This window comes from Schistocerca serialis, chromosome 1 (assembly GCF_023864345.2).
Source record: "Schistocerca serialis cubense isolate TAMUIC-IGC-003099 chromosome 1, iqSchSeri2.2, whole genome shotgun sequence".
NCBI lineage: Eukaryota > Metazoa > Arthropoda > Insecta > Orthoptera > Acrididae > Schistocerca > Schistocerca serialis.
Window position 1 is genome coordinate 652683193 of NC_064638.1, and position 22943 is coordinate 652706135.

The 22943-nt window shown below is 42.2% G+C and overlaps 1 protein-coding gene across 5 annotated transcripts in view; it reads left to right on the forward strand.

The window, feature by feature from the left end:
• LOC126479202 (uncharacterized) overlaps positions 1-22943 on the forward strand; it is a 687919-nt gene that overhangs the window by 611079 nt on the left and 53897 nt on the right. For all 5 annotated transcript variants that reach the window (XM_050103765.1, XM_050103768.1, XM_050103767.1 and 2 more), the window contains one exon: positions 12688-12841. In XM_050103765.1, coding sequence (XP_049959722.1) covers positions 12688-12841 — 154 coding nt within the window. The remainder of the gene's footprint in view (positions 1-12687; positions 12842-22943) is intronic.

A 22943-nucleotide genomic window follows, 5' to 3' on the forward strand; every position in this document is an offset into this window, starting at 1 on the left:
ATTCATTGGCAGAGGGCTGCAAGTGAACAAGGAAGGAGAAGGGGAGGAGAGAGTAGGACAGAGGGGATGGAAATAGTTAGTTGGAGGTTTCGGGACATTATATTACTGTAGGTTGAGATTTGGATAATTACGGGAGTGGAGAATGTGATGTAAGGATAACTCCCATTTGCGCAGTTCAGAAAAGCTGGTGGTGGAGGGAAGGATCCCTATGGCTCAGGTAGAAAAGGAGCCATTGAAATCAAGTGTGTTATGCTCAGCTGCATGTTGTGTCACAGTGTGATCTGCTTTGATCTTGGCCACAGTTTGGCAGTGGCCGTTCACTCTGGTGGACAGCTGGTTGGTATTCATACCAATATAAAAAACTGTGCAGTGATTCCAGCAGAGCTGTTAAATGACCTGGCTGCTTTCACAGGTGGCCCAGCCCACGATGGGGTAGGATAAACATGTGACAGGACTGGAATAGGAAGTTCAGGGGGAATGCAATGGACAGATTTTGCACCTGGGTCATCCATAGGGATATGATCCTTGTGTCAAGGGGTTGGGATTTGGAGTGGCATGGGGATAGACTAGAAAGTTTTAGGGGCTGGGTGGGCAATGAAGCACCGCTTTAGCAGGGGTGGGAAATATTGGGAAGTATCTTGGATAGGATGTCCCTCATTTCAGGGCACAATGATAGGTAACCAAACCCCTGGCAAAGGATGTGGTTCAGCTGTTCCAGTCTGGTGTGGTACTGGGTGACGAAGGGGACACTCCTTTGTGGCTGGTTTTTGGGGCAAGATATTATTACTCTGCAATCCCTACTCCATACAGTACATCTCTGAATTGAATCCCTTGCTCTCCAGCACCTGGAGGAGCATTCCAGACACCACCTCCATAAACTTGCTGACATCCTACTGCCACCATGGGGCACCACCATCCAATCCCTATCATACCCACAGTGTTCCTCCTCATCCACCCCTGATAGCAGCTAAACCCTGTTTAGCTGATCTTCTCAACTTGCCTCATCCCCTAAAACTCCCTATCAACCCTCCACCAAATCCAGAGCCAAAACATTTCCATAACATTGTTGTTAACCTTTCCGCCAAAACCCTCAGCTCCACAGAAGTTGCAGTTGTATCCAAAGGCCTCACCTTTAACCCTACAGCCAAATTTAACCATATTGAATTTGTTAAAGACCTACTCTCCTTCTCCTGATACCTGAATGGAACCACTTCTTTGCCACCAGTCCCTCCCACCAAAACCACCCTAATTCCAACATTGAACCCTGCCTCTTCTAGTTTGCACCATGATTCAACTGTGATCCCCCTCATCTCCCACCTAACCATCTGCTAGTCACCTTCCAGGAATTCTTTGACTCCAACTTAGTCTCACCATTCTTCCCCAGATCCCTTCTTCAGAACACCAACCTTTCAGTAGAAAAAAGAACAGCCATAGACAACCTCAAAACAAATCCCGATCTAATTATCCTATGTGCACACAAATGTTCCACCACTGTTGTTATGAATTGCAGTGACTACCCTGCAGAAGGCCTCTGCCACTCCTCCACCTATAAACTTTCCCACAGTGATCCCATCCTAGAAGTCCAACACAAACTCCAATCCCTACTTAAAGCCTTAGGCCCTTACTAGAACATCTCCCCCGAATCCATTTCCCTCGTCACACCCTCCCTGCACACCCACCTTCTACATGCTCCCCAAAATCCATAAACCAAAAAATACTGGACATTCCATTGTGGCTGGTTATTGTGCCCCCACTGAAAGAATTTCGGTACTCATAGACCAACACCGCCAACCAATTGCCTGTAATCTAGCCTCCCACATCAAAGACCCCAACCCTTTCCTTCTCTGACTCTCCACCATACCCACCCCTGTACATCCTGGATCCCTACTCATCATTGTTGATGACGTCTCACTATTCACCAACTTCCCACATGCCTGTGGTGTTGCCACTATTGAACACTACTTTTCCCAACATCCTTCAGACTCCAAGCCCACTACTTTATTCCTCAGACATCTTACTAACTTTATCCTAACCCTCAACTATTTCTCATTCGGAGGGTAGGTACATAAATAAATCAACGGCCCCCACATGGCATGCTCCTATGGCAACTTTTTTTATGGACCCCTAGCTGGTTCAGGTTCATTGACGATATCTTCATGATCTGGATCCAGGGACAAGACACCTTATCTTCATTCCTTCACATCCCAAACAGCTTCTCTCCCATCCACTTCATGTGGTTTTCCTCAACTCAGTGTGCTACTATCCTAGATTTTGACTCCCTCCTTTCTGATGGCCCCATATACACCTCTGTCCAAATTAAACCCACCAAACATCAACAGTACCAGCATTTTGACAGCTGTCATCCCTTTCACACCAAAAAGTCCCTCCCACATAGCATGGCTACCCAGGGACTGTGTATCTGCAGTGACAAAAACTCCCTTGCTCAGCTATGCTGAAGGTCTCATCAAAGCCTTCACAGTAGACTTGGCCACTGTTTCTATGTTTCGATACAGTGTATCGATACGTGGAACTGTTTCAGTGTTTCGGAATGGCTGTGGTTCACTGTTTCGAAACAGTGGTGTTTCATTCCGCCCCTGTCTCGGATATCCGGACCAGATTCAATCTCGAACCAGACACAGAAACTGTATCGTTGTTTCAAAATAAGGCTGTTTCAGTCCACCTGTGCTTGGAACGGACTGATTGTATCGAAACAGTGATGTTTCATTCCGCTCTGTGTTGGACGAGATTCGGGCTCGGCACAGGTACTGAAACACAACATACCACTTTGTGAAACACTTTTAAGAGTGTTGAAATCGTTTTGACAAGCAATAGCATGAAGCTTTAGATATCCGAAAATAAAGCTTCGTTTCTAGATTACTGTCCTATTCTGAAATGGCGTAACATTTGCTTTATAAACATTAACCAAACAATAAAACAACACATACTATTCACATTCAAAATAATAAATATGTGAAAATCATTCAGTTAAATTACACTTTTTTTTATAACATACGTTTCTCTGTTCAAGTACAGTAATCATATTAAGAAACGCAAGTAAGCCTAGAACATTTTGAATAAAAAAGAGGCGTAGAGTGACAGTTATTATACATATACATAAATTTAATGTAGGTATAATTGCAAGCAATCTGTTTGACATATCACTGATACTGTAATGGTGAACAGGAAGGGCTGGGATGCATGGCGAATTTATAGTAACGGTTCGAAACACCTTGAAAGACAAAAATTTTTCTGTTATATTTTGTTATTTATTCGAATTATTTGGCATTATTTGTGAGTCTATAGTCACTGTGCCTATTATCCACAATGATTCCCTTTGTGTGCATGGGAATTAGCAGGATGGGTATATTCCCATACTAGCGGAATGTGGGAATCCCAGTACCATATCCGTTGTTTCTGCAGTTCGCTCCCACCTCCAGTTCCGTTCGTGGTGGTTCTTCTGTCTTCAGCTATGGCTGTCCTGAGCCAATTGAAAAGTATGAAAGTCACATGACATGAAAGCAGCGCATTTGTTGCATGAAATACGAAACTGCCAAGATGCCTAAGTGATAGTTTCATACTTTCTGCGATATGATTAGTGCTCTCGCGCCTCATTTGTGTTTATATGGACATACCTATACAGTAGACATTCAAGATGATAAAATGTCTAGGTTTATTAGATTACAAAACACAAACTGTTTCACTGTTTCGAAACAGCGTATCGAAACATTACATTGTATTGTTTCATTTGTTTCGAAATAGTTACGTTTTTCAGTTTGCCCATCTCTACTTCACAGACAGTCTGCAAACAGATCTCTTGTACCATTTCCCCTAACAATCCCAGTCCTCCCACTACCCCTAAAAACGAGCCACAAAGGAGTGTCACCTTCATCACTGGAACAGCAGAACCACATCATTTGCCAAGGCTTTGATTGCCTATCATCGTGCCTTGAAATGAGGACAATCCTACCCGAGATACTTCCACCCCTCCTAAAGTGGCATTCCATCATCCACCCATCCTCCACAATGTGCTAGTCCATCCCCATGCCACTCCTAATTTCAACCCCTGTGGAAGAAGCAGGTGCAAAACCTGCCCAATCCACCCACCCTGTACTTTCTATTCCAGTCCTGTCATAGGTTTATCCTACCCCATCAGGGGCCGGGCCACTTGCGAAAGCAGCCATGTAATTTACCAGCTCTGCTGGAATCACTGCACAGGTTTTTATATTGGTATGACTACCAACCAGCTGTATAGCAGGATGAACAGCCACCGCTAAACTGTGGCCAAGAGCACACACTAGCAGCTGAACATAACACACTTGATTTCAATGGCTGCTACGCTACCTGAGCCATCTGTATCCTCCCTTCCACCACTAGCGTTTCTGCACAGCACATTCTCCACTCCTATAATTATCTGGGCCTCAACCTATAGCAACAGACTTCCCCACACCCGCCACCCAACAGTTTCCACCCCCTATGCCCCATCATCTCCTCCCCATTCTCCCACCCTGTTCAAGTGCAGTCCTCTGCCAATGCATCTACCTGTCTTTCCCCACTCCTCTCCTTTTTTGTTTCTTTTTTCTCCACCTCCCTCCCCCACAACCTTCTGATGCTGCACCTGTTGACAGTCTATTCTCTGCACATTGCACCAGACAGTATTCATATCTCTCCCCACTCATACACTACTATCCCTTCTCCTTCCCCTTCCCCACCCCCAACCCATCTAGATTGCTGCTTGCATCCCATGTGATATTGTGTTCTGGCCCAAGATGCTGGAGTTGATGGTCATGTGTGCGTGAGGTGTGCTTGTGCTTGTCTGTCTGCGTGTGTGTATGTGTGTGTGTGTGTGTGTGTGTGTTCCTGCTTGCTGCTTGGAGTGTCCATTTTTTTGTATCATTAGTAATATTATTTTTAAACCAAAGCATTTCAGATATGCCAGTCTACATTTTACATCCTCTCTATTTTGACCATCATCAGTTATTTTGCTCCCCAAATAGCAAAACTCCTTTACTACTTTAAGTGTCTCATTTCCTAATCCAATTCCCTCAGCATCACCCAACTTAATTCGACTACATTCCATTATCCTCGTTTTGCTTTTGTTGATGTTCATCTTATATCCTCCTTTCAAGATACTGTCTATTCCATTCAACTGCTCTTCCAAGAGACAGCAAAGTCTCTGACAGAATTACAATGTCATCAGCAAACCTCAAAGTCTTTATTTCTTCTCCATGGATTTTAATACCTACTCTGAATTTTTCTTTTGTTTCCTTTACTGCTTGCTCAATATACAGATGGAATAACATCGGTGACAGGCTACAACCCTGCCTCACTCCCTTCCCAACCATTGCTTCCCTTTCATGTCCCTTGACACTTGTAACTGCCATCTGGTTTCTGACCAAACTGTAAATAGCCTTTTGGTTCCTGTATTTTACCCCTGACACCTTCAGAATTTGAAAGAGAGTATTCCAGTCAACATTGTCAAAAGCTTTCTCTAAGTCTACAAATGCTAGAAACGTAGGTTTGCCTTTCCTTAATCTATCTTCTAAGATAAGTCATAGGTTCAGTATTGCCTCACGTGTTCCAGTATTTCTACGGAATCCAAGCTGATTTTCCCCGAGGTTGGCTTCTACCAGTTTTTCCATTTGTCTGTAAGGAATTCGCGTTAGTATTTTGCAGCTGTGACTTATTAAACTGATAGTTCGGTAATTTTCACATCTGTCAACACCTGCTTTCTTTGGGATTGGAATTATTATATTCTTCTTGCAGTCTGAGGGTATTTCACCTGTCTCATGCATCTTGCTCACCAGATGGTAGAGTTTTGTCAGGACTGGCTCTCCCAAGGCTGCCAGTAGTTCTAATGGAATGTTGTCTACTCCCGGGGCCTTGTTTCAACTTTGGTCTTTCAGTGCTCTGTCAAACTCTTCACACAGTATCATACCTCCCATTTCATCTTCATCTACATCCTCTTCCATTTCCATAATATTGTCCTCAAGAACATTGCCCCTGTATAGACGCTCTATATACTCCTTCCACCTTCCTGCTTTCCCTTCTTTGCTTAGAACTGGGTTTCCATCTGAGCTCTTGATATTCATACAAGTGGTTCTCATTTCTCCAAAAGTCTCTTTAATTTTCCTGTAGGCAGTATCTATCTTACCCTTAGTGAAATAAGCCTCTACATCCTTACATTTGTCCTCTAACCATCTCTGCTTAGCCATTTTGCACCTCCTGTCGATCTCATTTTTGAGACGTTTGTATTCCCTTTTACCTGCTTCACTTACTGCATTTTTATATTTTCTCCTTTCATCAATTAAATTCAATATTTCTTCTGTTACCCATGGATTTCTACTAGCCCTAATCTTTTTACCTATTTGATCCTTTGCTGCCTTCACTATTTCATCCTTCAAAGCTACCCATTCTTCTTCTACTGTATTTCTTTCCCATATTCCTGTCAATTGTTCCCTTATGCTCTCCCTGAAACTCTGTACAACCTCTGGTTTAGTCAGTTTATCCAGGTCCCATCTCCTTAAATTCCTTAAATGGCCACTATATTGTGGTTTTGGCCAGAATTCAACTGTGCCGTATCGAACAGAAGCAGCAATCCATAGTGCAGTGGGGAAGGGGGAGGGATAGCAGTGTATGGGTGGGAGGATTGAAGTCATTGCTGCTGTGTGTAGCATGCAGGTTCTAGATGGTGGCAGGACAAGGCAGCCAGTTGCAGTGTCGGGAAGTTATGGGAGAGGTAGTGGAGGAGGTGGGGGAGAGTGGAAAAGGAGAGAAGTAAGATTCCATCCATGCAAGAAGGATGCCATTATTGCCATGACACTTTAGTTTGCTAAATAGAATTTTGTGATCCACACAATCAGAGGCTTTGGCAAAGTTACAGGATATACAACAGCATAACTTTTCATGTTTTGATCTGCTGTAGTTCAATTCTTTTATCTTGGCGGCTCACGCATGCCTGCGCAGACACGGGAGATTGCTGTGTTGCCAGTTGCACACGACGCACGCACCAATAGAAGTACCGCCATAGTATAGCATAGTTCGCAAGCTTACATTTAGGGGGAGTGCGCAGTTCATGAAGTAAAGCCATCACGGCCGCATTAACCCTTTCGCTGCTACAAAGACGTGCTCCCTGCATTCCACGCTGTGCGCGATTTTGTCACTGCACTGCTCGCCTGTGCAGACACATCGTGTTCCCACTGCTTTGACACTCTTTTATCAATCAATTCCACAAAAACTATTTGGCCCAAAAATTAGATTTTTACACATCTTCTTGACTGTTACCTTCCCCCCATAAATGACTTAATTTTGTTTCAATGTTCAACGCAGTTATTATGCAGCATTAAATATAGTAAACCATTGCATGAAATTTTGAAGAGTTTGCAGAGGTAAAAGTCCATAGAGTATACTTTCCGTATGGTCGATTTTAGTTGCCACAATGTTGAGAATGAAATGTGGACAAGATACCTAAATTTCATATAAATATAAATATAAATTTCATATAAAATTTACTGTATAACAATAGCTCATTTAAGTACCACATAGGTGTCGTATGTAATATTGAGAAGTATTCCGTCTTTCACGACTGTAACAAAAGTTTTATTTACACTGAGCACGTTTGGCTTTATTTTAAAGCACTTCAATCAATCAAAAGGAAGTAGACAAAATACATTAAACTAAACTGTGTACTTACAAAAACATTAGGACTTGAATATACCGTCTATCAGTGAAGTGCTCTGAGCTATGTCAAATATAATTTTTGTGTGTGGCACACTCAAACATCATTTATTTGCTAAAACACTGATCTGCCAACACAAACGTTGAATATTGTGTTATCGCAGCACAAAACTACGAAAAGTGACTTGGCAATGGAGGAGACAAAATACTGTCCACTGAAGATGCTTCAAAAGAGAGAAACGTGTCTGGTCTAAATAAGCCCCTTATTACAGTTGCAGAAGAGGAATATATTTCAGTACCATTGGTAAAACTGCGACTGTGGAACAAAAACAAGAAAGAGAACATGAGTACCATTGTGTATGTGCCATACCTTTCCTTGATTGAAGTGCTTTAAAATAAAGCCAAACGCGTCTGGTGTAAATAATACTTTTATTACAGTCGTGAAAGACGGAATATTTCTCAATATTTCATACAACACCTATGTCGTACTTAAATTAAATGAGATATTGTTATACAATAAATTTTATATGAAATTTAGGTATCTTGTCCACATTTCATTCTCAACATTGTGGCAACTAAAATCGACCATACGGAAAGTATACTCTATGGACTTTTACCTCTGCAAACTCTTCAAAATTTCATGCAATGGTTTACTATATTTAATGCTGCATAATAACTGCGTTGAACATCGAAACAAAATTAAGTCATTTATGAGGGGGAAGGTATCAGTCAAGAAGACGTATAAAAATCAAATTTTTGGGGCAAATAGTTTTTGTGAAATCAAATGATAAGTGTGTCAAAGCAGTGGGAACACCATGTGTCTGCACAGGCAAGCAGTGCAGTGATGACAAAATTGCGCACAGCGCAGAATGCGGCGAGCACATGTCTGCAGCAGCGAAAGCGTTAATGAAGAGACAAAGCACTAGAAATTTCAAAAAATTGCATTCAAACAAATATAATTCGTGAAGTAAGGCACTTCGATATTGTTTTTAAATAATGAAAATATTAAGCACTGCACAAGGTTTGAACTCGTAACCTTTAGCGTAGCAGCCTAACACCTTAACCGTTACACTAACGCACCTCGTCTGACTACATAACGTCATGATGAGTATAACACGTTACACAAAATACTGACAAACACTGTTGGTATGACTATGAATTACTCACGCTTCGTTGAAGTACAATAGGAAATAAACAATTACCGCTGTTCTTTATTGTGAAAAAGCGGTTTGTGAGAGTGATACAAACACCTTTCCTTGCTATCGCCTGAATTAGGAGTCTTATTGCTTGTTTGGTTTAATTAATTAATAGAATATGAAGAAATTGGTATAAAGAATGCTTTTTCCAAACTTTCTATAAAAGAATGTCTGCTATCAAGACATTAATTTTGTTCTATTACTTTATTTATGACTGAACGTTTCTAAAACTGAAGACACTCGTCCATGCTCTGCACTGCAGTCGAGATCTGGCAACGTCATTCTCTGTTCATTGGCTGACTGTGTTTTGTGACATCAGATGCGTAGAACGAACCTAAACTCGGCCGTCAACATAAATGACGCGCACTGTAGCACTTCATTTGTGAAGGAAGGATACATGGTTAGGGTTTAACATCGCATCGACAATGAGGTCACAAGAGACGCAGTTCATTTATGAGATCTTTTGTCTCATTCTGTGTAGAGAATCCTTCACTAAAGCCAAATTGAGAGTCTGTTAACAAGTTCTGCTCAGTTAAATGGGTGAGTATTCTATTACCAGTCACTTTCTCAAATGATTTTTAAAAGAAGAGGAGGACTACCATAGGCAGCATAATTAATATTTTTTAGTGACATGATTAATTCTGTAATCTCCTTAGGGGCTGTGTTTTTGAAACTGATGTCTATCACTGGTGCATACAGTGTCTGCACAAGTAAATTAACACATCTTTATTTGGTTGTTCATTACTGGGCTGCGGTGTTTGCAGTCACTGTGAGGAAATAACTGAATTTAGTGGCCAATAGTTTGAAAGGTTGCCATTTCTGCTAGAGCTGTTTTCACGAGACATTATTTCATTTTGATCACTAATTTTGTTTGTGTCTTGTTTAACAGTGTTCCAAATAGTTTTTGCACTATTCTTGGAGTGTTTCATTTTTTGACCACAGTACATGACAGAATGGAAGATTCTACAATACTAATGATGACAGGAGTTTCAAATCTTGGTTGCTTCTGGTTCTCTGAATTATGTAGAGCTCTTTTTCCTTAGCACAAAGTGTATCTAGGTTATGTTATCCATGTGGTGCAGGAAAGGTGTGTGGAGTACATGCTTCATATGGTTAAGGAGCAACCAACGAAGCCAGCTGTCATAGAGAACTGTATCTCCAAAGAATATAGCATGAATTGTGATGTCACCAAGTTCTTAAAATAGGCCAACACATTCTGGGACTCTGTTTCAAGGGAATCTGTAGAGGTAACTACATGATGAACGGACGGTGGTCTCCAACTAAACAAGGAATAGGACCCAGCCTTGAGGAGATTGAAAGTACTGCTACAGGCTGAGGGAAGATCCAGTCACACTATGCCAACTGAAGAACTGAGATCACACCTCCCTGTCAACAGTGGTGGCACAAAGACTGAGAACCGCAACTTGTGTGCCACCACACCATTGGGCCCACACCCTGGTACTGCTGGCTCTAGCTCGACAGCAGGAGGGAAAGGGGATATATAAAGCTGAACCCAGAGGAAAAGATAAGTCATCAGTACTACCAGAAGATGGCAAGTCAGCTTCCTCAAGTACGACGCCATCTGAACAATGCCACTTGGCTGAATAACCGAGAACATTTCAAAATTATAGTTCTTGATTGGAGATGCTTTAAAAAAGTTAGCTTTTCTGCTACACATTTCAATTAAAAGTCTTTAAGTGACCTTTTTGTTGAGCTGCCTGTCTTGGTGCTTTTACTGTGGATATATTAAAATTTATTAGTTTTACAATTTCCTTAAACATAATTTTCAGCATATTCAAGAAAAGATAAGGGTTATTTGGTAAATGTAGAATGTTGAAAGAATTTGAAATTTTTAAGCTGTAATCTGCCCAAATAAATAAGTAGTTACACATATTAATAATGCGTGTCATTACAGTGCTAAAACTATCAAAATAAACCGTAAATGACTCAAAAATGTCCTCCAATTTGTCCCTTGTGAAAACATGGTGTGGGGTTTAGTGTTGTCATAGAGAAGTATGACATCTCTGAAATGCATTCCTCATCTTTTGTTTTGGTGGGCAGCTTTTCCTATGTTAATGAGTGTCAGTAGTAAGCTGCCTCCACCATATGTTGATTGTGAACAAAGTCAATGAGTAACACTTCTCTATAGTCAAAAGAGACGGTCACAGGAACTCTTCCAGTTGAGAGGTGGGTTTTGGCTTTCACAAGGCAGGCTTAATCCTTTCTTTGCCACTCCTTACTCACCATTTTGGATTCTGAAGTATAATGAAGGCACTTGTCTCATCAGATCATGATGTGCTTCAAAAACTCCACCCCTTCTTGCTCAAATCGATCCCTAAGTCTCTCAGAGTTATCCTTGCTGACCTATTTCTGCTGTTTCATTAAGAACTTTGGAACCAATCAAACACTAATTTTTCTAAATCCAAGCTGTCATTTGATAATGTAATGAGCACTCCCAATGCTGATGCCCACTTCTGCTGTGATTTCTTCAACATTGCACAGGCAATCACCTTCAATAAGCTCCTGAACAACACAGATGTTGTCATTTGTGAGACTTGACCTTGGGAGTCGAGCATGACCATTTTCTACACTTTCTTGGCTGCCCTAAATTTTCAGCTCAAGTAAACACTTAGTTCTGGGACACCCCTTCATGGATTAAAAGCTTCATTGTAACATATTGTGCAACAGTCGAAAGACTCTCTTGTTCAATCATGGCTGTACTGAGGTCAGAACAGAGTTCAGCAGCAAACCATAAGGATTCCCCATCCCTAACGCACCAGTCTTTAATCCCCCACCCCCCAACTCCACCATCAGCTTGGAACTGCTCGTGCAGTACACTGTCGAAATTACCATTTATATTTCAATCCTCCTCATATCTGATACTTGGTGTCCTCACCCTTTCAAAAGGGCTGAAGAAGTCAATGTCTTGCTTTTGATTAGAAGTGTTACAAGCATGTTAATGAGTTGAGATGGTTATATTTTGATTAATTGTCCAGGCAGTTGTCGATATTTGCATGATATGGTCTTTTTTTTTTGTGCACTAACTGCCTGGACTATAAACATAACTTATTATTTTTTTCATTATTTGGCCTGATTTCTAATTATTTGTTTTTGGTATTATCTATTTAGGTAGGACTACCAAGTCAATCATCCTCCTCTTTGAGAAATTTTACATAATCTTCTTTAATAAAACTCCAGAGGAGGTGAGGGAAGAATTGGAATTCTAAATACAAAATTTTGAAACTTAATTTATCTTCTGCATGTCAACTTTGGCCACCATGTAGTCTTGTGGATAGGATGTAAAGTTTCTGGTTTTGTATGTTAATTATCACTCCTGTTATTCATGATTATTGTTGTAGCTTAGTTGTTCCTCATCCATGTAAGTTACAATCTTCTCAAAAACATAGGATGTTTAGAGCATATTACTGTCCCCTGTGGGGTGCTTAACTACAGTTGTTTTGTAGAGCACATTAGGCCAAACACAGTGACTGGTATTTATCACAGTGGAACATAAGGCATTCACAATACCCAATAGACACCAGCAGAAGACAATACATGACACGACACTGATGAAAGTCATATGGTTTAAAATCCACCATGCCCACTGTGGGAATCAAACCCATAAACCTTTGGTGACAAGGAACATCTTTACAATCATAGATAACCAGGTTTTCCAGTAATATTTAAAAGAAAATTATGTTATGTATTGAGGAAAAGCAGTTTGTTAACATGATTCTTCAGTTTCTTCCAGCATATTTGTTGATCAAACACATATTTGTTGATCAAACAGTGATGTTCTCTTCTCTCTTACCTACAGGCCCAGCATGTTCTGATACTGTTGAACCACTGGCAGGAGTCACAAAGTATTATAAAACAGTTGTAATAAGCTACAGTGCAGAAGGCTCCAGCTTTTCAGACAGAACTAAATATCCATATTTCTTCAGAACAATTGGTGAAAATCAGCAGTATACGTAAGCAATTAGTTACACATTTAGTGTAACCTTCTCTCTCTCTCTCTCTCTCTCTCTCTCTCTCTCTCTCTCCCTCTTTTTAAATTTGAAGTTGCTGAGTCTAATGTTCACTTTTAGATAATGGAATTCTTTTATAATTTTTGTAAGCTATGGAATCACTCACCATTTCCAATTTTTGTTCATATGTGGCTGCAAAAACTTATTCAGACTGATAAATCCAGTAGTAAAATTACTCATCATTGTCATAGCAAGTCTTATTTTGCTATTTCTAGAATTTAACCTTAGGAAAAAAATATGTTTATGATTTATTTATTGTTTATTTTATTTTAGATTGTTATTGATCTGTAATGCCTTTGCAACAATAGAAAGTGAAAAGTGTTCTGATCCTGTACATCAATAACACCATTTAAACTAAACTCTTCACACTGTTTGTCTCACTGTAAAATACTGGAATATCACATAGAAAACAGTAACAATATTATGAGAAGGAAAAGTTGCTATTCACTATACAGTAGAGATGCTGAGGCACAGACAGTCACAACAAAGAGACTCTCACAATTATAGCTTTTGGCCATTGAGACCTATGTTAACAATAGACACACATATGCACACGCACACACACTCATGCAAATGCAACTCACATGCACAACTGCAGCTTTGGCCTGAGACTGCAGTTGTGGAGTGAGCTGTATTTGTATGAGTGTGTGTGCATGTGCATATGTGTATGTATTGTTGATGTAGGCGTTAATGACCAAAAGCTATAATTGTGAGAGTCTTTTTGTTGTGCCTATCTGTGACTCACCATCTCTGCTATATGGTGAGTAGCACCTTTCCTGCTCATAATATTGTTACATTCCATCCTGGATTTTCCATTGCTTGACATAGAAAATAGTTCATGATAAAATCATTCACTCTCATAACCTGCTTGGATATAATGCTGGATGTTTTTGTAGAACATCTCCATAACTGGCTTTTTCTTATATGTATGAGTGTCTCTTGCTGCACCAACATTGGCAGCAATACCTTGAAATACAATTCATAACCCTCTGTAATATATCTAGGATTGACTTTATCATTGTTCACAGTTCATGATTGGTTGTGGATGATGGAGCTTTACTCAAACAAAAATTAGCTGATTTTCATTTAATGTATGGTGCAGCAAGTTGTAGCACCTGTAATGCCAAACAAATGTATAGGGAAAAATTGCAATATATTCACCTTCTAAGAAACTGGAAGAAATCTAATGATATGGATAGAAACATGTGAGAAGTCAGGGCCTTCTGTCTACAGAGAAGTTATCATCAAAGAACTGCACACACAGTAGAATTTGAGGAGATGGTGGCAGATTGTGCCTAAGATGATTCATCATTAAGCACCAATCTGCTGGCTCATTACTTGCACACTTTGGAAAATTCGGTGTGGAGAGTACTAATTGAGCAACATCCATCTTATAAAACTGTCAATGATTCCAAATGATTATGAACCCAGAGTCAGTTCCATCAATGGATTGTGTTATAACACATGTGTTATAGCAAGAACAAACACGATTTATGGAACATAGTATTTTATAGAGCAATATGTAAAATACAGGTTACACATAGCACTGAACAAATTGACTGGAAACAGTAATACAGCATAAACAATAGGCCAAACAATCATTTTCAATTGCTTAAATAATGCTGTTTCTTTAGCAATTCACTGGGGCCTGCCAGAGGGCTGACCCAGGCCTCTATAAGAAAACCTGTGAACTGTATGGACATGCGCTCTCTGAAATCACATGCATCATGAGTGAAGGTACATCACTCATCCTTCTAGGGGATGGGGAAACCACATACATACATGCATGAACACATGAGGCACAGAAAAATGCATGTTATAGAAAAAAGCACTGAACAAAAAAGTACTGATAGAGTCTATGCAGGATATGGTGGCCAATGCACAGTGACCAGTTTTTGTCCAAAGCATTAAGTGAGTTCGTCTGTTTGTTCAGAGGGGGGGGGGGGGGCAACAGTATTTTGCTACCTTTCGTCGGACAGTGGGGGGGGGGGGGGGGAGGCGGGGGGGAATTCAGTATTATAGCTTTATTTGTCAGGTTCATGATGATGAGCCCAACATTTCATTAATGGTGATAGTTATTGTGATGTTTACATGGAAGTAACACACTACGCAAAATTTGAAAAAGTTCACAATGAGGGGCACCATGATTTTGGATTTGATGCATATTACATAATATGTTTCTGCATATGAAATTTAGCTGATATATCAAATTTTTCTTTAGACTTGAGTGGAGGTCTCTCTCTGTCATCAATATTGAGAAAATCAGTTTGATGTAACGCACTCATTTGCGATTGTGCTGTACCAGTGATAAAGCCAGAGTGAAATATCCAAAATGTTTGTTCCTCATATTTCATAAACAGCTGGAGATATCAAAACGAGATTTAGGGAAATGATAGCATACAAAGAGGAGAGTATTTTTCCATTTGGCTATTATGGAAAACTTCAGCAACTACCATGTTATTCCACTAACTACAGACTTTTTCAATGAAAGAATGTAATTTTTAAGGCCATCAATAGCTGATGAAATGAGAAATGCTGTGGGGTATGGAACAACATAAGTGAAGACATGACATGTTAATTCTGTGCTAAGGATGTGGTTTTTCATAAGCGACTGACCTTACTTTTCCTCAGGTCCTCACATAATAAACTTAAATAAACCACTGTTTCAGATTACTCTCACAAGTGCTTCTGCCAACCTGCTAGTGAGGTGACACTTTGTGAACTCCACTGTGTTTTGGCAAAAGAAGCAAATTTTAATATGACAGCAAGAGAAATGTGTAGGTTTTACTCATAATTCACAACTCATGATGCTTCTCTGAAAGTTACAAATGGTTGACTAACTAAAGCAGAGGTGACAGATTTTTTGAATGGTTACCATGCAAGTGTGGGTGTGGGGGGCTTCGTGAAATATTTACAATAAAATGTTAGTGTAGGCTTCAGTTTAGAATGGCACTCCCCCTCCAGCACTCGGCTTTTCCCCTACAGCATCTGCCACATCCCCCACCCCTATTGCTCTCCCCTGCCCTGCTAATTGGACATCTACTGGCCACAGTATTCTGCGCAGACTCTACCAAAAAAAGCATTGGTTTCACAAGTCACTGAGATTACGAGCCACAGCAAATACCAATAGCGGGGCTGACATCTGTGTCATCACCCAATGACAGTGGCTTCTGCGACACGTAGTGGGCAGGCACCAGTGAGTAGGGGCAGAAGTGATGAGAGACCAGATTGGTGTGCTGTTCGTCCTCTCTTGAAAGGCTGTAGAGCAGGGCTGGGATAGCATCTCCATAGTAACGTCCTTGTCGAGGTCAGCGGTCAGTGCTGGAAGCATCAGCAGGGGTGTTGGAGACAATGGCACACAGCACCCAGCAACAGAGATCACGGCACCTGCAGCATCAGGTGCAGTGGGGGCTGCACTGGCAACAGCATCAGTTGAGGAGTGGGAGGTGAAGGCAGGAACCTCAGACAGCAATCTCACAGGTAGCAACCCACTGGACCATCTGTGACACTAGAACAGGCATCAGCTGTGGTGGGGACAGGGGAGGCAGTGGGCCCTTGAGAACATACCTCACCATGCACAGCCACAGCTGGTTGAAGTGAAGGGATGTCTGCCTGTCAGGAGTGCAGATGATACACAGGTGCCAGCCCTGGTGATGCTCAGTGATGGCAGTTCATTTGGCAACTGAAGTCTCAAGCCGAGACAGACACACCCAGCCAGCCAGAACCATCATAGAGCTGGCAACATCAGCTGGTATGGTGTCAGATGCAGCAGGTGAAGGAGAGTTCATAGTTGGCATCCACATAGCAGTTCCCAGCTGGCTCTTGTCCCCACTTGAATGAAACAGTAGGAACTCAAAAAATGGTCTAAAGCAGCTTTAGGGGACCTGCACATATATACTTCTGCATCTGAGTTTTAAATATCTGAACCATGCATTTAGCCTCATGATTAGATTGAGGATGAAATGAGGGAGCAGTGAGGTGGCAAATACCACTAGCCTGACAAAAAGATGCACATTTTTCCAGAAATAAAGTGGGTGCTGTTATCGGTAACCACAGTATACGGAAGTCCCGTAGTTGCAAAAATGTTAGACAGAGCTGAGACAATCACCGCCACAGACACAGATGGACAACATGCCACTACAATGAGTCAATACTGGTTTAGCAAGTCCCAGCAAAATCGACAAGTAGATACTCACCCAGGTTCCACATCATCAGCCAGGGGAAAAGGTGCCTGCAGAGTGCCTGTTGCTGAACACATTAAATGCAAGTGGTGATAAGCTGCATATTATCTCCATCTATGCTCGGCCATTACATATGCTGGCAGGCCAAAGCTTTGGTGCGAGAGGTCCTCCAATGATTGCCATGCAGAAGCTGCTGTACATTATGATGTAAGGAAGCAGGAATAAAAGCTGGGGAGTGTGCTCCCTGCCGCCGTTGGATAAGCAGCTGAGCAGCAAGTCGTATACTCCTAGCTCACTCATTTGTTACATAGTTTAATTCTTAATTTCTTTGCGTATTTTTGGTTCTTTCATTGTTTAATTCATAAATTTCGGGCGTATTATAGTATTTGAGAGTGTAGCATCGTGTTTTAGTACCTGAATAGTGTAATTTCGCTTAGTCTCCTTCCGCCGCCGAGCAGTGTCAGCAGTGCGCAAGTAGCAGCATTACTGCATTTACTAGGCAATCTTGTATTTTAATAACCGTTTAAATTTTGTCGATTTGTTTGCGCTCTCTGTAGATTAGTTCAGACGTTCTTAGCAAAACAGCTTTTAGCATGGATAGGGACTGCAACTGCTGTGTTCGGATGCAGGCTGAGTTGGCATCCCTTCGCTCCCAGCTTCAGGCAGTGTTGGCTTCGGTCACACAGCTTGAGGCTGTTGCCAATGGGCATCACTGTGGGGGTCGGGATGGGGGTTTGTCGGGGACGGCCAGCTCGTCCCACGCATCCCCTGATCGGACTACGACTGTGGTTGCCCAGGATACTGCCCGCATTGAGGCTGATCCCTCACCTGTGGTAGAGTGGGAGGTCGTTTCAAGGTGTGGCAGGGGGCGAAAGACATTCCGGAGGGCTGAACGGAAAGCCTCTCCAGTTTGTCTGACGAACCGGTTTCAGGCTCTGTCTCAGGCTGATACTGATCTTCGGCCTGACATGGCTGCTTGTCCTGTTCCAGAGGTTGCCCCTCAGTCTGCAAGATCCGGGCAGTCGCAGAGGGTGGGCTTACTGGTAGTTGGGAGCTCCAACGTCAGGCGCGTAATGGGGCCCCTTAGGGAAATGGCAGCAAGAGAGGGGAAGAAAACCAATGTGCACTCCGTGTGCATACCGGGGGGGAGTCATTCCAGATGTGGAAAGGGTCCTTCCGGATGCCATGAAGGGTACAGGGTGCACCCATCTGCAGGTGGTCGCTCATGTCGGCACCAATGATGTGTGTCGCTATGGATCGGAGGAAATCCTCTCTGGCTTCCGGCGGCTATCTGATTTGGTGAAGACTGCCAGTCTCGCTAGCGGGATGAAAGCAGAGCTCACCATCTGCAGCATCGTCGACAGGACTGACTGCGGACCTTTGGTACAGAGCCGAGTGGAGGGTCTGAATCAGAGGCTGAGACGGTTCTGCGACCATGTGGGCTGCAGATTCCTCGACTTGCGCCATAGGGTGGTGGGGTTTCGGGTTCCGCTGGATAGGTCAGGAGTCCACTACACGCAACAAGCGGCTACACGGGTAGCAGGGGTTGTGTGGCGTGGGCTGGGCGGTTTTTTAGGTTAGATGGCCTTGGGCAAGTACAGAAAGGGCAACAGCCTCAACGGGTGCGGGGCAAAGTCAGGACATGCGGGGACCAAGCAGCAATCGGTATTGTAATTGTCAACTGTCGAAGCTGCGTTGGTAAAGTACCGGAACTTCAAGCGCTGATAGAAAGCACCGAAGCTGAAATCGTTATAGGTACAGAAAGCTGGCTTAAGCCAGAGATAAATTCTGCCGAAATTTTTACAAAGGTACAGACGGTGTTTAGGAAGGATAGATTGCATGCAACCGGTGGTGGAGTGTTCATCGCTGTTAGTAGTAGTTTATCCTGTAGTGAAGTAGAAGTGGATAGTTCCTGTGAATTATTATGGGTGGAGGTTACACTAAACAACCGAACTAGGTTAATAATTGGCTCCTTTTACCGACCTCCCGACTCAGCAGCATTAGTGGCAGAACAACTGAGAGAAAATTTGGAATACATTTCACATAAATTTTCTCAGCATGTTATAGTCTTAGGTGGAGATTTCAATTTACCAGATATATACTGGGACACTCAGATGTTTAGGACGGGTGGTAGGGACAGAGCATCGAGTGATATTATACTGAGTGCACTATCCGAAAATTACCTCGAGCAATTAAACAGAGAACCGACTCGTGGAGATAACATATTGGACCTACTGATAACAAACAGACCCGAACTTTTCGAATCTGTATGTACAGAACAGGGAATCAGTGATCATAAGGCCGTTGCAGCATCCCTGAATATGGAAGTTAATAGGAATATAAAAAAAGGGAGGAAGGTTTATCTGTTTAGCAAGAGTAATAGAAGGCAGATTTCAGACTACCTAACAGATCAAAACGAAAATTTCTGTTCCGACACTGACAATGTTGAGTGTTTATGGAAAAAGTTCAAGGCAATCGTAAAATGCGTTTTAGACAGGTACGTGCCGAGTAAAACTGTGAGGGACGGGAAAAACCCACCGTGGTACAACAACAAAGTTAGAAAACTACTGCGAAAGCAAAGAGAGCTCCACTCCAAGTTTAAACGCAGCCAAAACCTCTCAGACAAACAGAAGCTAAACGATGTCAAAGTTAGCGTAAGGAGGGCTATGCGTGAAGCGTTCATTGAATTCGAAAGTAAAATTCTATGTACCGACTTGACAGAAAATCCTAGGAAGTTCTGGTCTTACGTTAAATCAGTAAGTGGCTCGAAACAGCATATCCAGACACTACGGGATGATGATGGCATTGAAACAGAGGATGACACGCGTAAAGCTGAAATACTAAACACCTTTTTCCAAAGCTGTTTCACAGAGGAAGACCGCACTGCAGTTCCTTCTCTAAATCCTCGCACAATCGAAAAAATGGCTGACATCGAAATAAGTGTCCAAGGAATAGAAAAGCAACTGGAATCACTCAATAGAGGAAAGTCCACTGGACCTGACGGGATACCAATTCGATTCTACACAGAGTACGCGAAAGAACTTGCCCCCCTTCTAACAGCCGTGTACCGCAAGTCTCTAGAGGAACGGAGGGTTCCAAATGATTGGAAAAGAGCACAGATAGTCCCAGTCTTCAAGAAGGGTCATCGGGCAGATGCGCAAAACTATAGACCTATATCTCTTACGTCGATCTCTTGTAGAATTTTAGAACATGTTTTTTGCTCGCGTATCATGTCATTTCTGGAAACCCAGAATCTACTATGTGGGAATCAACATGGATTCCGGAAACAGCGATCGTGTGAGACCCAACTCGCTTTATTTGTTCATGAGACCCAGAAAATATTAGATACAGGCTCCCAGGTAGATGCTATTTTTCTTGACTTCCGGAAGGCGTTCGATACAGTTCCGCACTGTCGCCTGATAAAAAAAGTAAGAGCCTACGGAATATCAGACCAGCTGTGTGGCTGGATTGAAGAGTTTTTAGCAAACAGAACACAGCATGTTGTTATCAATGGAGAGACGTCTACAGACGTTAAAGTAACCTCTGGCGTGCCACAGGGGAGTGTTATGGGACCATTGCTTTTCACAATATATATAAATGACTTAGTAGATAGTGTCGGAAGTTCCATGCGGCTTTTCGCGGATGATGCTGTAGTATACAGAGAAGTTGCTGCATTAGAAAATTGTAGCGAAATACAGGAAGATCTGCAGCGGATAGGCACTTGGTGCAGGGAGTGGCAACTGACCCTTAACATAGACAAATGTAATGTATTGCGAATACATAGAAAGAAGGATCCTTTATTGTATGATTATATGATAGCGGAACAAACACTGGTAGCAGTTACTTCTGTAAAATATCTGGGAGTATGCGTACGGAACGATTTGAAGTGGAATGATCATATAAAACTAATTGTTGGTAAGGCGGGTACCAGGTTGAGATTCATTGGGAGAGTGCTTAGAAAATGTAGTCCATCAACAAAGGAGGTGGCTTACAAAACACTCGTTCGACCTATACTTGAGTATTGCTCATCAGTGTGGGATCCGTACCAGGTCGGGTTGACGGAGGAGATAGAGAAGATCCAAAGAAGAGCGGCGCGTTTCGTCACTGGGTTATTTGGTAACCGTGATAGCGTTACGGAGATGTTTAATAAACTCAAGTGGCAGACTCTGCAAGAGAGGCGCTCTGCATCGCGGTGTAGCTTGCTCGCCAGGTTTCGAGAGGGTGCGTTTCTGGATGAGGTATCGAATATATTGCTTCCCCCTACTTATACCTCCCGAGGAGATCACGAATGTAAAATTAGAGAGATTAGAGCGCGCACGGAGGCTTTCAGACAGTCGTTCTTCCCGCGAACCATACGCGACTGGAACAGGAAAGGGAGGTAATGACAGTGGCACGTAAAGTGCCCTCCGCCACACACCGTTGGGTGGCTTGCGGAGTATCGATGTAGATGTAGATGTAGAGGAGTGTCTGCTGTAGCTAACAGGAGAAGTCCATCAAATACAGAAAGGTGATGCTGTAGGAAGAAGTAATTACGCAAGGGATCCGAGCCATGGTCAGGAGGTTTTTCCAGCCAACTGTACTGCACAAAAGAGCAGATCTGACTAAGTACAGTATCTATGGTGATGGCCGATGCTAGTGTGCCACTAGTGATGGGAAAACCATTGACTGTATTCTCGTTCTCAGTATCTAAATAGAAACAAAGCAACTCATCCTGATTGAACACCTTGTCTGGTCTGATCAGAAGGTGAGATATGTCATTGCCATTGGTGTGTTGTACTGTCGACTGGTAATGGATCTGATAATGATAACAGAAGAGGAAGAGAGCTCACGACAGCAAATAGTGCAGTGCCTTGTTTGGCATGGAAGCCAAAGGGTTAAAAAGAACAACCAATGGCTTGTGGTCCATGATTAAAAGGAATTTAGAACTATACAAGAAGACATGAAATTTATTAACAGCTAATCCAATCACTAAAGACTCCTTTTTAATCTGAGGATACTGCTATGGCGTGGGAGTAAAAGTCTTACAAGCATAAGCAATGGATTCTTCAGATCTGTACATGTATTTGTGCACCAAAATCACACCAAAACTATGCTGGGAGGCATCTGTAGCCAACACGACATTCTGACCCAGCTGGAAAGTGGGCCATACATAGTACAGATTGAAGCTTAGATTTAAGCAAAGCAAATGCTGAGGACCAGAATAGTTGCACAGTTTTACACAAAAGCCCATGCAATGGCTGAGAAACAATGGATGCATTCAGCAAAAACTTTGGTAATATGCAACTTTACTTAGAAATGCTTGCAGTTCCTTAATGGAGGTCAGCTACAGCAAAGCCACAATTGCATCAACATGATGATGCAACAGCTTGACCCCTGCATGAGGAACCTGAAAATGTAGATACTCAAATGACGACTGAAAAAATTGAGATTAGGCAAGATTGCACTTGAGACCCGCAGACTGCAAAACATAAAATTACGATCAGAGATTGCTAAAGTGGTCTTTGGTGTAAGAATCCATTCACTGGAAGAAATAGGCCAAATGACATCACATGACATCAAATGGTGTAATTCAGCTATGACAGAGTAGCACAACGTGACAGGCACCTGTTGCACCCAAAAGAAATGAAGGTGGGCGGACTCTTTCATGGTAATGTGGGCCTGAAACCCTAGCTTAACCAAGTGCAGGGCAAAACAGAGATGAAAACTCAGAGCAGAGGGACTACAGTTGCTACATGGAACTTAATCTGACTCTAAATTTATCTCATTGGCAATAGAGAAACTGAAAGCATTAAATGCATCTAACCCAAACAGGAATTTATCTCGTCGGCAATGGACAAACCAAAAATGTTAAATGCATCTAACCT